The sequence below is a fragment of the Coturnix japonica genome, chromosome 1 (assembly GCF_001577835.2).
Source record: "Coturnix japonica isolate 7356 chromosome 1, Coturnix japonica 2.1, whole genome shotgun sequence".
Lineage (NCBI taxonomy): Eukaryota > Metazoa > Chordata > Aves > Galliformes > Phasianidae > Coturnix > Coturnix japonica.
In genome coordinates, this window is record NC_029516.1 from 45,608,568 (window position 1) to 45,624,385 (window position 15,818).

At 42.2% G+C, this 15,818-nt stretch overlaps 1 protein-coding gene across 2 annotated transcripts in view; it reads left to right on the forward strand.

Annotated features, from left to right (window-relative positions):
* Positions 1-15,818, forward strand: part of MRTFA (myocardin related transcription factor A) — a 64,799-nt gene that overhangs the window by 18,586 nt on the left and 30,395 nt on the right. Inside the window, exon 1 of one of the 2 annotated variants that reach the window (XM_015860619.2) lies at positions 1,517-1,912. The exons of the other annotated variant lie outside the window; for it this stretch is intronic. Coding sequence (XP_015716105.1) covers positions 1,786-1,912 — 127 coding nt within the window. The 5' untranslated portion in view covers positions 1,517-1,785. Of the gene's footprint in view, positions 1-1,516; positions 1,913-15,818 lie in introns of those variants that run through there. 2 annotated transcript variants of the gene reach the window in all.

Genomic DNA, 15,818 nt, shown 5'->3' on the forward strand with positions numbered 1-15,818 from the left:
TGCAAGGCTCAGTAGATTTCTTGTGGACTGATTGTGAAAGTTGGGCTTGATTCTTTCCAAACCAAAAATCTATGGCAAATATCTGGGTCCCACTGATGCAGGTGATCTTTCAGCCAAGAGCAGAAGTGCTCTTGAAGTGGATTGATGATACTTCTCTGGAGCAGCTAAGTGAATGACACTTGTTGGATATCTTACCTCTGCCATGAAGCAGACCATCCCATCCACCCTGCTGATTTCTGGAGTAACAGCGTATTGCCATTTCAGTTGACTTGATCACTGATCAGACTGTCAGGTCAACCTGGACTCCTTGGTATTTGTCTTCTTACACCTTGTAGAGCCATATCCAAGTCTTTCTGTCTAAGTGGCTACTTGGTGCCAATCTTCCAGTTCTAAAAGTTTGCTTTGACAGAACTCGAGCAGCATCTTGGGGCTATTTCAGCAACACCTGGGGAACTGCGAGTCAGCTGGGCAGGGGAGCAGCTCCCATTTGCCAGGCTTTATCCTTTGCAGTGAGCTGCTAGTTCAGGGGCCCTGCAAACTTTGACCTCTGTAGCTGCATCTTGTCATTTCCACTGTCCAGATGGTGTATTCCTTGTCAGGAAGAGCAGAACTTGGTCTGGTACTGTTAGATTTGCAGTAATGGCAGCAAGGAGGAGACCTGTCTGCACAGAGAGTCGGACCCCACGCTGTGTGCAGTCCCTTGTTGCTGCTGAAGAGATGTGGGCAGTGTGTTTCTCCCATCCTCAGTGCTGGCTTTAGTGGTGCTGTGCTCTGTGTGTCAGCAGCTCCTGCAGCTAATATTTGTGCAGGAGAGGGATCATCTATTTATGCAGTAACATGAGCTTATTGGCCGAAGTTCAGCATGAAACTGAATCTTTACCTGAGTTTTACAAATCCTAAAATTATGAGGAGAGTGAGTTAATGTTGCCTTGGTAACTTAGAAATAATGCTATTATCAAGCTTTTCATTATCACCAAACCTATTTTTTTACCCATAGGAACTTCAGAGTTTGAATTCTTTTGAGTGAAAGTCAAACATTTCCAAGTAAGAAGAGCAGATGTTCATGCTTGCGGTGAAGTAATCTGCAGTTGCCTTTAGTTAGTCTCAAAGCAAATGCATGTAAAGACTGTTTCCACAGTAATCATTTGAACTTTCTCCACAACCAAAATTCAGTTTATAATAGTTGAAACGGGAAAGAAGAAAAGACAGCATGTCTGCTGCTGGCAGAGTGGCGATGTGCTCCTGGTTCATGTGCTTGCAGCTGGGAGGTGCAGAGGGCAGTGCTGAATCACATGGCATTGCCTGTCTGGCAGGTGTCTGCAGCGTGAGGAGAGGAACCAACTGTTCACTATTTTGGGTGAATGAGGTTGGCTGTTACTGCCAGTGGCCCCACGGAGAAGTCCACGCATCTGTTGATAAGCACTGCTCTGCATACTGGGCTTCTGAATGCTTACAGCCGCTTGCTGAAGTAGAGGAGTTTCTGCCTGAGCTTTGAGATAATAGGAAGACGAGTTTTGCCAAGAGGCTTGCTGATTTTAATCTTTAGATGTTGGCTGTCAAGATTTGTCTGTGCCTCGCATACCTCTGTGTTCCTATGCAAGCACAGCCTTGGAATCCAGCAGTAAACTGATATTTTTTTCTACTCTCCTGCTTGGTACAGTGACAGAAACCTGGTAGAGAGGGTTTGTGGTTTGGTCTCTTGTGAGGATTAAGCACCCGTTCTAATAGCGTGGGACGCCTCCTGTGCTGCAGAATTGGCCTTCAGGTCAAGGGATTTCCTCTAATATGTTGGATAAAGCCAAGACACTCCAGTCTACCTATGTCGGGATTATGCCACTTGCAGAGACTGTGGCAAAGCAAGGGAAGAGCTGTTCAAGCACATATCAGGATTCATACCACAGCCTGCGAGAAGGTTAGCAGTATCTGCTTTCTTCATTTTAGGCACTGCATAATTGGTTTGTGTTGTTGTTGTTGTTTTCCTTCCATGTAGAATCTGCCTGCTTTTTCTTTTTCTGTCCAGCCTGGGCAGTTGTCCAGATTTTGGGTTTCCCGATGACTCCTGTGACCTGCAGTTCCTGAGGGCGCTTGTAAGCACGGCACAGGACGAGGTCAGAGCCCTGTGTGCAGTGACATGCGGTGCTTCACCTTGGGACAACTTCACTTGTGTTTGGAGCTTTACATTTCCAAGTTCCAGTTTCTTTCTCTATGCCTGTAGGGTTCTTTTAAGCACTGTTTTAAGGCTGTTTTATTAAAGTATAAAGACTTACCTTGAAGTGGCAACTCAGTCTTGAAGGGGATAGAGTATCATGTTTTAAGTTTCAATATGTTGATGTTTGGAGAGTGTGGAAGGAATGGCTTGTGTATATGTGAGTAAGATCCAGTATTAGATAATTCTCCTACAAATACACATGATTTTTATAGGGATTTGGCAATTCTGAATGATTCTGTAGATCTGTGTCAATTTTCAAGTAGTGGTATCTATGAGAAGATGATCTGGAGGGATTGCTCGGAACGGTGAAATTGAAGAGAAGATTGAAAAGATGAGTCCAGACAGTGATCCATTCATAGTGAGGAGCATAATAGACAGCAACCAATGGGAACTGGGAAAAGATTACAGGGTAGAATGACAGAACGTAACAACGTGCCAGTGACAAATAAACAAGAGTTATATTTATAAGAAGTAGTGGATTCACAGAACTGCAAGTGGAATTTTAATAAGGACTTGAAGGATTGAACAAAGATCTTGAATACAGTGGCCTGAGAAGTAAGGTGATGAGTGATTTTATGAGCGGGTAATGCGAACTGAAAGCAGAGGACTTGCAATGACATTTTGGACTAAAAATGAAAGAACGGTCAAAGCTGAGGACAAGAGGTTAGATAGAATAAAGGCATATTTATTACAGGGCAATAACTGGTGGGTGGAGGACCATTTTAGCAGTTGCATTTAGAGGATTTTCCACTGATATAAACAGCTCTTGGACTACTGAGGCTGCTGTACAGAACTGTTAAGTTTCTACCCCCCTACTGTCATTCTCCATACCATGCCCCTTTATCAGAGTAATTTTTCTGTTAATTTTTAAGATATTACTATTTTTGTTGCTGGTTTTCACTGGAATGCTCTTTGTAGAACAAGCGTGGAAACAAAAGAAAACTAAAGCCAAATTAAAATTTGGGAGTAATAAATCCATTAGTATAGATGGTATTCCCAGATGGCTTCTGTCTGCTCTGGAGACAAAGACCTGCTGTACATCGGTCTTCAGAGGGAAAAACAAACCAAACCCAAACCCCCAAACTTGCAGCTGTCTTGTATTTGCGAGGCATTGATTTTCACAGAAGGTGAGCACTCAGCCTTTGGATGTGCCAGGGTCCGTCTTTCATCCAGTCACTAAATATCACAAGCATTCTACAAGTGGGATCAAATGTAGAGCGAGGAAAATTTAATCTTATAGTACTGTAATCAGTCGAAGAATGCTTGGTGCCATCTGAAATTGAAGTGAATTAAGACCATTACATTATTGTATTCTTCTAATTAGTTGAAAAAATTGTGTTGCCTCTGCAAAGTTTAACAATATTAATCAGCCCTTCATGCCCGACCCAACCACATGCCTAAAATTCATGATATCTTAATATGCAATGGAGAAAACTTCTTGCTACCAGCTACTAAACAGGAAGGGCAGGAAAGAGAAATAGATGCTGCCAACTTCTTTCATGTCAGAATAGTACAGAATAACTCTTTGGCTTTTCTGAGGCTCCGTTCAAGTCTCCTGTAATCTCAGGATGCCTTTTGTATTGTACTATGCTGTAGTATTTGCTGTATTTTGCAGAGCCAAATCTTAGATGCAGTGGAGAAGTAGAGAGACTTACATGTGAGCTACAGAAGTCACTAATTGCCACTGAGCTGAATGAAACTCTGAGGACCATTGTACCTTATTTTTGGCTAAAAATGGGGCAGCTTAATTTTGTTACTACCAAGGACAGAAAATTCATTTCCTTCTCTCCTCATATTTTACTACACACAAATGAACGGGTGCCGCTCTGCTTTCACTTCTTAGTAAAGCCAAGCAAAAAAAGAGGTGTCTGCATTGTGCTGACAATGTTCACTCCTATTTGCTTTGTGAATCTTATGGGAAGTGGCTATCTGAAATAGATTTTATCTTGTTTTCTTGCCTTTGGAAAACATGGTATCCAGAATCTGATGTAATGTTTTTGGGTTTTTTTGGAAGTGGAACTCGACATAAAGTAATCTGGCAACTTCTGATGCTTTCCACACACAAATTCACTTGATGTGGGGAAGTCAAAGGACATGTGCTTGTATTTTTCAAAGTACACGTTGGAGCAGTTATCTGTAAAATTCCTAGAATACCAAAATCCATAAACATGTTTTCCATCAACCAGTGCCTTGGAGTGATTTAGTTTTCACATACGGCAGTTTAGTTTGCAGCTCTTAGACCTCTAAGCACAATGGGATGGGAGCTCCTGATGAAAGGTAGGAGGCAGGAATCACAAGCTTTGGAAAAATCCAGCAAGCTTCTCTAAAGCTGATGAGCACTCACGGCTCTAGTGTAGAAGTGGATGCTTCCAAAAGTAAATTCCAACTTATCTACCTCTTTGCGAAGTCTTTTGTTCATTGCTCTTGAACTTTTATTTTGGGAAGTCCTTGCTTCAAAAAATGTGCAATGTGACCGGGAGGCTGACGGTGAAATTCAGCTGTCTTTTTCCAAGATTTGTGTCTCGGCGCCCTGACACGAACAAGTTACTGCAGGCCATCTGATCTGTGGTAACTGCATGCACATTCTTGGTCCGTGGCAAATGTGAGGTAATTTGAGTTAGCTTAGCCTTTGATTAAACTATTAATATCTGTTCTGTACTTCGAAGAGATCAGGAGTCGTGCAAGTGCTTGTTAATATGTAGCTTTCTTCAGGAGCGATCTAGGCCTCACTGTCCTATTTCCCGAGACCTGAAGGTAAAGCTGCTGGGTGCCTGTGCCTCTTCCAGCAGAGGGCAGAAGAACCTGCCCATATGGACAGGGAGGCTTTGACTTGGAGGGCATCCCCAGCAAGAGGGTGCATCCCAGGCATCTCACAGAAATGTGGGCTGGCCTTTTTCTGTCAAGGCTGAGTGGTGTTTTCCTCCTTCAGAGTGGACCTGAAGATGCTGGGGGAGATGTCAAATCGATGCCTCCTGCAAATACATGGACAAGAACCATCCGAAACCAGTCACAAAATGTCACTGAAGCATCTCCGAGCAACAGCCACATATATCCCAAAATTCAGAATGGCATAGGCAGATAGTGCTGTGACACAGAAAAGCAGAGAAAATGTAACAAATGTATGGGAGATTTACTCATTGGCTTTTCTTTTTGCAAATTCAGAAGTATAGCCAGTGTGTATGCTTAGACTCCGTAGCCTTGTGCTGCAGCCACTCTGCAAATGCATGGCATGGTGAAGGTAAGTTAGTGAGCTGTTAAGGTAGCGTGGCTCAAAGTTGGCAGTAAGCAGGAGGTTTACATTTATTTCTGCTCAGTTCCCAGAGTGCTTCATTTGACTCTGAAGACTAGAGGTACTTCAGGGTATTTGTTAACTTTATGGCATAAGTCATCAAGAGCAGGAAGCTTCAGGAAAGGGTTAACATTGACTGACCAGTGTTTTCATAACTCAGTCTTTATCAGTGGAAAGCGAGTCATCATTTTATCCCCGAAGCTGAATTCACATATTTTTTTTGGTCCTGCTGCCCTAATGTGTTTTTAGTTTTTTTGGATATGACATGTTTTCCCCTCTTGGAGTTTACTGAACTATTCCTGTCAGTGTAATGATCCCCAGCTGTTGCTTTAGCCCTGGCTATTTTCATGCTGGGAGTAGGGGGGGGAGGAGGAGGAGGAGAGGGACAGAGGCTAACTTGTTTACCACGCTGAGATCAATTCATTTTTTTTCAGAAAAGATTTCCTCTAATAGTTTTCTTCGGCACAAAGTAGTACTTAAAGGAAAGAGTTTCAATCTCAGACTTGCAGGAGTAAGGAGGTGTAAGGACTCAAAATGTGCAGAAATAAAAAGAATAGAAGGTGGGTGCAGTGCAAGGAGTGCAGCTGTCAATAGCATTTATGCAGACAATGCTTTGAACTGGTAATGATACCAAGTAAAATCTGCAGTATTTTCCTGCCCTGTCAGCTGGATTTTCTTCACAGTTGAGCCGAGAGCTTCATGTTCAACAGCAGTAGTGCTGAGGTACTGATATTCCTAGCAACAGCAAAATATTTTTATAAAGCTTGAAAAAGACGTGCAGCCTTGTAATTATTGCTTATTTGATAATTATTTGGGGTTTTTTTTCTGTATTTTTTTTTTTTAAGAAAAGATCTGTATTTGTACTTTTAAGCAGCTAATGATTGATGCTTAGACTTCCTGGCAGCTGATGAGAAGTAGATGCTTTTTTTGAAAACAAAATTGTAATGCTTAAGTTCAGATTGCTTGCTTTTCATCCAGAAACAACTTCTGGAGTTGATATGCTTGTTTAGAGCTCTTGCCAGACAGATGTCACTGCAGCTCTCCTTCCCAGAGAAGATAAGGGCCAGTGACAGTTGCTCATGTTTTTGAGATCCACATCAGGCTGCCTGTGTAAATCTAATCATGGTCCTTTCATCAACTTTGAGATATGTCACTACTCACCTCAGATTTTTCAGCGTTTTCTCACTCCTGTAAGTCATTGATCAATGACTTAAAGAATATCTATACCAAAAACAAGATTCTGTTTCGATCTTTCATTTCAGTGCCCTGACTCCCATCTACCCAATCTTTTCTCAGCATCAAATTACTGATCTTGTCACCTGCTGCATCAGTAAATTTCAATTCAAAATGTTAAAGCAACATATTTCTTGGCATAGAACCCCTGCAGCCTATGATAGAAAACAGGATACAACCCCTGACATAGCTTAGGTGTATTTAACAAAGAGATACAGTGAGTCCAGATGGGCAAATCCCGTTTCTTCTTGCAAGAGGCCTCTCAGGGGATGCATAACTTGATTAATGGCATAACTTAAAGCAGAACTTGTTGTGTTTTTTTTTTTTTTGTTTTGCTAACTTGGGCTAGTGGAGGTATATGCAACGTTCTTTCTGCCTTGTTGCTATGTAAAATTTACTAATACAGAGTATCTGAAATAAAGAGCAGACCAGCCATAGTTCAAGTACATTGCAGTGCAGTGATTATGAGTCAGAACCACCAAATGCTTTTTACTGATCAGTGTATTCAGGATTTCTCTCCATGTTCAGTGAAATGGGGAGAACTGAAAGAAGTCTTATGTGATGTAGTAAGTATTCCAAGAAAATCAAGGCTTGAACTTTCTAGTCTGCAATTCTGCCATCTGAAGTTAGACTGAGCCTGATGAAGTTAGCAAGGAATGTGTGAGAAAGTCAGTAACAGGGAGGGGGACATTCAGCTTTGGGGCATGGATTCCTTCCAGAATTGATGGTGAGAATTGGTGACATCCAGGCTTTCTGGACAATCTCATTTTAATTCAGCTTTTCAAAAGTAAACAGCTGTGAAGAAAATCTTTTGTAAAAAAGGCGCCTACTCAGAAGTTGTGACAGAATTGTCGATAACTTTTTTTCCTCCGTGGTAGATGCAGGCATCCCATGTTGTAGCTTTGCCTATGAAAACCTTGTTCTGAGGCCTCCATTCCCAGAGGCAGCTCACAGAATCTGAGGGCCCAACAGTGCTCTGGGCTATTTCCCCCAACTTCTCTGCTTCATGTGGCACACTGAATATCTGATTGATAACCTTCTGCAATGGCACACTTGGCAGGGCACAGACATTTTGCGTGGCTGGGCTGTTGTGCAGGACTGAGGGATGGACACCCTTTGGCTGCCTGAGAGAAGAGATCCACTTTCAGCTTTCTTCATGTGGAGCTTCCCCTGCTTCATGCTGCTTTTTGTTTCTCTAGTATGAAATGCATGTAGAGTACAGCTGTGGGTTATCTTGGTAGGAATCGCATGGGGTAGTAGCTATGTTCTTTCATTGCTTATCTCTGCAAATTGTGCAGCAGTGCTAGAAGCCAGACCAAATACACACCTTTCATGTCATCATTACAAGCAGCATGTAACCTGTCCCTATTTCAATTCTGATGTTTTCATTCTTATTTCGGTGCCCCTGTCAAAATGCTCTTTGTGATTCTTTTCTGATGCTCTTTTTCTTCATTTTCACTGTCCAAAGCTTTCACTCTTCTTTCTTTATGATACTTATGGATGGATATCCTAAGCCTGCTTGCAGCTTACTCCCTTTTCCATGCTAAGATCTCAAATTGTGCTATTTGGAAGCGGCAGATGACATTTTACAAGTAGATGCTAAGCTAACAGTACCTTTGTGCCTCACTGAGAAACTTTCCCATCTGCTAATAATAGTTGTCACATTGACTGTAGGCAGTTCAGAACAAGGATGGTGTCTTCAGGACTGACATGTGACTGTGAATCTCACTACAGCGGTTTGCAAGCGCTGTCACCACGAAACTATCTCTGCTGCCTCTTCACTGAAGGGAGCAACGGAAAGGAAACGTGTCTGCCCTTCACTTGCTTTGTTCTGAACATTAGCAAAAGCCCACCTCTGATAGCAGATCTGACAGTGTGGGGGTACCTGCTGCTGCCAGCAGCCTCCTGTGTGCCCTTCAGCAGAGCTCTGAGCCAGCAGGAACTACTGAAACACCTGCAGAATTTGCCCACCAGGCTGAAGTCAAGTGGTCACACAAGTCACTGTAGACTGCTACTTTTGGGGTCTTTTGTTTGTTTGTTTGTTTAGTTTGCTGGTTGACTTGTTGCACAGAATTATTTTAGGTCTTTATGGCACTGATGGCACTTAAGAAGTACATGAAGTCTCACAGCCTGTTCTGTGATTTATGGAACTTCTGAAAAATAAAAAAGCCCAACACCCAAACCAAAGTGTTCTGGAGATCTAAAGTCTAGACATTTGCAAGAAAGGGAATATGCAAAGGGAAAGCAAAAAGTAGCAGACACATTTGTATGATCACAGTTGAGCTTGAGGGGATTTTATGTGCGTTTTGTGTGTTATGTGAACTGTGAGGATCAGCTTCCACACTGTGCTTCTGTGGTGGAACTGACTTCTGATGTAGAGGGATACAAGGACTGTAGCTGAAACTTGTAGCTTTTTCACAAGTACAGACACAAGGACAGTAGAATTTCACACTTCTGAGTGTGGTAGGCTGTTGCAATAAAAAGGTGGGGATCTTTATTCAAACCCCACAGCTTTTATACGATCTAATAGTAATAGGACCAGGGGAAATGGTTTTAAACTAAGGTTTTACTTTAGGTTAGAAATTAGGAAAATTTTTTTACTTAGAGAGCAGGAAGGCACTGGCACCGGCTGCCCAGAGAACGTGTGGGTGCCCCATCCCTGAAAGCACCCAAACCCAGGTTGGATGGGGATGTGAGTGAGTAAGGACTGCAAGTAGGTCGTCCTTGAGATCCATTCCAACTTAGGCTGTTCTGTGATTCTATGTCATGGCTTTGGCATATGTTCTTTGAGGAAACAGCAAAGATGATTATTTCATAAGGAAGTGCAGCAGTTCCTTGTAGCATCCACCTGAATTTCTAGCTAAAAAAGGATGCTGTGGTTTGGACAGTAGCTGGTGGCAGGAATGCTCAGTGGATAGGGAATGCCCTGAGCTTGTATTTTGCATGCAGTATGTATGCTGGGCAAACCCCACTTTGTTTCATGTCCTGTGAAGTAACTGTCAGCACAGTCAAACAGACTGAAGCTGGGAGAGGGATGCTAAAGCCAGCTAATTTAAAATTATAAGGACCCACTTTCCAAGATCCCTTTTTAATCAGTTAATTAGTTCTTCCAAAGAAATGCTAGTTTTGTATTTGAATTTGCATGTTTCGAAGTCCTTTTTTCTACCACTTATGAAAAAATGCATATGCTTTAATTTGCATTTCATTTCCATAAATCAAACTTCTTTAGGTGGATAAGAACTTGAAAATGTTAGAAATATAGAAGTGATTCCTCAGTTTGTTGGGCAACCCAATAATATACAGCTCATGTGTCTAAGGAGCCCGTCTTTTTGTACAGAAATTCTCTGACATCTTCACCATGAGGTAGTTTCCGTGAATGGAGCTCTTAATTCTTACAGGCAGAGACATCTCCATCTGTACAAGAAAGAAATGAAAAGGGCACAAATGTGTTTTCCCTAATGCAGCTTGCCTTTTGTTCTGTCTCTTCAGGAGACAGCTGTAGATCTGATTGTCAGGATATGTCTGTCTGTTCCTTCTTTTTCCTTCATTTGTCCTCATCTGCCAAGTCATATTAAGTTATAGACTTGCGATTTTACTTCACATGGCAAGTTGGGAAATTCTGAGAAGTCAGAATTTTCCCCCAGGGCTTCCCTTCCAGCTATAGATAGCAACAATGGATATATAGATGGCATCAACAAGCACTCATCACAGATAATAGGAGCTAGTTACGTACTTACTGTCTCATGATACTGGCGTGTCAATTTTAGGTAGACCTTTCCACATAGGTATTTTGTTACAGGTCATCCTGTTGGTTCATGCGTGGTAGCCAGATTCCATAGACAGAGATACGTGCCTAGCTGTTCACACCATTGGTTTTCACCTAACCAGTGTTTCTAGGACTAAATAATATTACAGGGATTGATACCTTGTACAGAAAGAAGACCCACTGTTGATGAGCTGGTTGCACTCTCTTACATGTTGCATATTTCACTAAGGTTGCCAGCTTCATTCGTCAAAGTCCTATTTTAACAGTTTCAGTGAGTGCTGAGATGGCCTATTAGGTGTGGGCTATTAGAGTGGGCTTCTCTGTGTTAGAAAGACTTATGTACTAGCAGTAATATATCTGTCTGACTTAAAATGCTAGTAAGAAAGCAAAGCTTGCATTGCATTAAAAAGCAATGAGTAAAATTGCATTAACGGCCTCTAAATTTCATGGAATTGCAGGAATTTAAACAAATAAGGAAGGAAGAATGTGAAGATGAGTGCTGTAAAATGCACATCAATTGCTGGTGTTTCCTTTAAACCAAAATAAATGTGCAGAATTTAACTTTACTTTTGGATTGCGGTAGTAATAGAGTTGTGCATCTATTAGTGTCACACATGTGAGCAGTGCTCGCATAGTAAATGCATATGTAAAATTGAAGACTGAGTTTGTAAACTTCAGAGTCTATGGGCTGGTTCTTCCTTCTGTACCTGCACATTTCACCAGTGTAGAACTGCAGTGCTTACTCTAGCCTTTGAGAAGCAGCAAACAGCAGATACCGTTCTGTCCTTCCTAGAGGTTAGATCATGTTATGTTGTTACATTTCTACCATGCTACTGCTTTTGTTTGTTACGTAGTCGCAAAGCTAGAATTGCTGTGGGTGATGGCTTTGCCTTTGAAATACTTCTTAAAATTTAGATTACTTTGATTTTCCCATTGTGTTAAATTTGATATTGAAGCCTCAAAAATGAACTAGTAAGGTGGTTCTTCTGTGCTGAGTGGCGTGAGCAAGCTACCTTGTGGTAGTGTGTGAGGATGGAGAAGATCCTTCTGAATCTGATGGTGTGTTTGCTTCTCATTCCATATTCTTTTGGGACCAGTTTCTTCTATTGGTTGGGATCTTTGATTCTGCTACATTAGTGATATCAAAGAATCCATGTTTGTGAGACTCCAGTAAAAGTGTTAATGCCTCATGACATGGACTCATTAAACAGTAATACATGCTAGTATTTCCTCATACTTTGAAAACATCTTGAAAGATTATTCCTATTTCATATTTCTCTTCCAACGGCATCTTCCCAACAAAAAGCTTTCAAAGGGAGCATTGCTTTGTCACAGAAGTCTACACTGTGCAGGCAGCATCTTGTCTGTCAGAGGCCACTGGGGACTACATGTTGTGGTCATGATCCTATACAATCCAAGAACATTTTGAGCTGTGAAATCCTATAGAAACTTTGAAGAGAATGATTTTATCAAGAAACCAGCTCTTCTCGTCCTGAGAGTGAAAGCTGGTTTATTTTCTCTCTTTCTTCTCTTTGTGTTCTTAAATGTCCAGCTGAGATACCCAGCCTTGTGCCTTTTCTATACTTCTCAGCTGCTTTAAAAAAGCTTCTTGAAGTGCTGAATGGAAAAAACCCTTAGTTTTGTATGACCCATATTGCATCCCTGGATGACTGCTCACATACTGTCAAATATTCTGATGGTTGTAGCTTTGGAGGTGAAGGATCAGTTCTGTTTCTTTGAGAATTGTATTCCTGTTCCTATATGTATGAGTTGTGCTCTCAAGAGGATAAGAAAAGGTGGTTGTGAGAAAGGTTTCAAGTCCTCTGTACTTGAAGTGCCATTGAAATTGAAGTTCAACCTCCTGGTTAGCTTTGTGTCAGCATGCATCTGTCCTTGAGCAGGCGGAGCTGGGTAAGGAGGTTGTCAGCATTCATATATACTCACCCAAATTATATGAGACACCTGCCCACCTAAGCATATTGCAACTGGGCGTGCTGACTGCTGCAGCTGCTAAGAAATCTGTTGTTCACATGACCTGCAGCAAGGATCCACTCAGACGCTGGTTTTGTTTCCTGTTCAGGAGGTGCGGCTCAGAACTCCTCCTTGGCTGCAGTGAGATGAACCTCAGCCCTGCCTCACATGAACAGGGGAGCACAGCATGAATAGAAATCAATAAAGTGTGCCTGTAGTGCAAAAAGTCCTTGCAGCAGTTTGAGAGACTAAAGCAAATTCTCCTCTTGCCCTCCCCATTTTCGCCATAGTATGGTTGCTAAGGAAGAGATGAGGAAACTGCCTGCATTTTAATAGCAGCTGTTGTTGCTGCAGCAGAGAAAAGAGGTAGTGAAATGTGAGATAATCTCACGTAGTAAAGAAATAAACTTCTGCTTAACTGCCCCTTTGCTTAGGCTTACTCCAAGCTATTGTAAATGCATCCAAATGAACTTAATCATAGGGATGCTGTTTGCAACACCGGTGGCTGCGTGCAGACTGAGGATCAGCTGTGCACTCGACTGCTTCTACTTCACTTTGCAGAGGGACGTGGATTTTTGGCAGCCCCCCGCCTGGGTAGCAAACTGCCATATAATCCCTGCAGTTTGAGTGTCATTCACAGTCTGCTTCACTTAAATGCTTCTCTGCTATCTGCACAGTCTGCTTAAATGCAAAGCCAGCGCGTGTTTCCCATCAGCAGTTAGTGGATTAAAATGCTGTTAGCCTGAGAAAATTGCCCTTAAAATGGGCCCCAAAGTTGGCTTTTCTTTGTTGGCACCCAGCTTTCTAGCAGATTCCGTGTCATGGGCGGCTGTTGTTGTCCGCACAAAAGGCAGCTCTGAAAAAATTGTCAACCTGAGATATGTGAAGCAATTTGAGAATTATTTCCAAAATTCACTTTGACCATTGTGTACTCGCTCATTGGTCACAGACTTGTAGAGCTGTCATCTATTGTAGCTTCTTGTTGACCCCACATAAGAGCACCCGTTGTTGTCTCAGTCCAGAAGGGTTTTGCCATTGAGGGTGGGCACATGCTGTTATTGCTGGTATCTTACCCGGGATGTAACCTGGCTTCCCCTTGAAGCGTGAAAGGGCTGATGCAAGTCAGCCTTTGTGTTGTAAGCAGACACAGTAGCACTGAGACCATTTGTGGTGCCAGGGGAAAGTTTTTTCCCTACATCTCCAAGTGATCGAAATTGTCATAAACCAAAGATACAACTTCCATTGAACCCAGGGCTTGATGTGCTGCACATTCCACAGCTGCTGGTCAGATGTGACTATTTAATGCAGCAGAAGCTAGGAAAAAATTCTTGATGTAATTAGAATGGCTACTGGTGGCTGAGGGATGACTGGAAAGGGGCTTTGCCTCTCAAAGCTGTGGTTATGCGCTGTCATATTGAAGTTAATGTTACACAAATAGCTGTGATGGTTTTCCTCAGTAGCTATCCCATGCTGTCAAACCCTTATTATACTTGTGTGTATCATAGTTGAGCTGGTTGCATTCCGGCTGTTTGGTGTGACAGCATTACATGGGTTGTGTTCCTGCTGTCCTGGGAGTGGGGAGGGTGCTGCAGCTCTGGGCTCTCACATGGGGTGTGCAGAGGTGCTGAGCACTTACATGTAAAGCACCGTGACCTGTTATGAGCCTTAAAGTGCATGGTTTGCTTTTCACTGCTTTGACTTACGCTTGCACTTTCCTCAGCTATGATGATGAGGTTGGGCTGATTTCACTTGTTCTTTGCTAGTTTCTCTTTCCAATTCCAATCGCATGACTTATCGATTGGATTGCAAGGAGGAATTTTTTTGTAGGGCAAACTGTTCTCACCAGCTTAGAAAGTCAATCAGTGGTCTCCATCAGAATCCAGGCAACCAGCCAGCGTGTGGCTCTTCTCCGTGAGCCCTGCTCACTCCGTTGCTACACTGGGCTGCGTACTCTGCCTGCCCTCACCTCTCTTAAGACACCTTCAGGGTCTGTGGGTTTTCCTTAGGAGAAAGTTTTGGGGGATACTGACTCTTGGGCCTCACAACAGGCTCAGAGCCACACAGCTCTCATTGCAGGGTCACAGACAACAGGAAATGCAGAATATTTTTTTAATTTGTTGTTGTAAATCCGTCGTGGTATGTGACATAGGCTCAAAGTATTTTTTTTCTCCTAAGGAGTTGAGATGCAGAGGCTGTGGCCTAGTTTCAGCAGTCCTGTGCAGGCTGTTACACATGCAGTGTGCTTTAGAAGTTGAGGAGCTTTCAGGTAGGTACACCTAAGGCCAGGCACAACAGTGTAACTCAGTAGGTAGTGTTGCAGTGTTCTCTGTTACTACACACTCACAGAAGTGCTGCTCTTCCCCTCTTCTAAAGGGCTGCCAACAGCTCACTGTACCATCTTCCAGATGCTTTGGAACCATAGAGTCACAGGATCATTTGAGTTGGAAGGGACCTTTGAAGGTCATCTAGTCCAACTCCCCTGCAGTGAGTAGGGACAAGTCTTAGTAATTCTCAACAGAGACCTAGAAGTTTTGTCCAAATTTAAGTGTATTTCAAATCTTGTCGTGCTTGTGAAATAGGTCAGATATTCTCATTTTCTAGTGGGAGAATCAGAAGATGCAAAGCTTACAAAATGTTACATGGACATGAGTTCAATGAAAGAGATGAGTTATTTTCTAGCTAGCAGATACATGCTCTTCTTTGTATGATCCGATTCATTGCTGACTTGGAAATTGATGTAAAGTTTAACTGCAGGGTTAAAAGAAACAGAAGATGTTTGGTTTGTGATCGAAAGACTTGTGCTTGGTCTGTCATTGAGTAACTTAGTATTTCTCTGGTCATTCTAGACCCTTGGCTGAGCTCCACATGGAACAGCCTTGGATTGGTTCTTGGGACATCTGTTAATCTATATATAGGGTTCACACACTTGCACACGTAAACAGGTGATCTCCTAAATATACAAAATGGTGTTTGGAACTCTGAGTACTTATTTAAGCCAAATGAGTTCAGAAGTGAACTGAATTAATCCTTTTTGTCCTCCTCCCAAAATAAACAGTATTGGGAAAAAAAAGTGCATTCTGTGCTGATTATAACCACTGCTTAATATGTACGCATATACATTCACTAATCCCAGGCATTGCCTAATAGCTATTTAAAATATCCAGAAAAAGACCTTTTCCTATTCTTCTGTTTGGTCCTCTTGACAATTGCTGCTTCTTGCTGCGAAGGGATGTGGTGTTTAAAAATAATAGATGCATAAAATGAGTAGAGAAAAAGGGTAGCAGATGGTAACTGATATAGAACTAAGTTATATTTGGAAAATTCATAAGGGAAGCTGAAGTCGAGAAGGG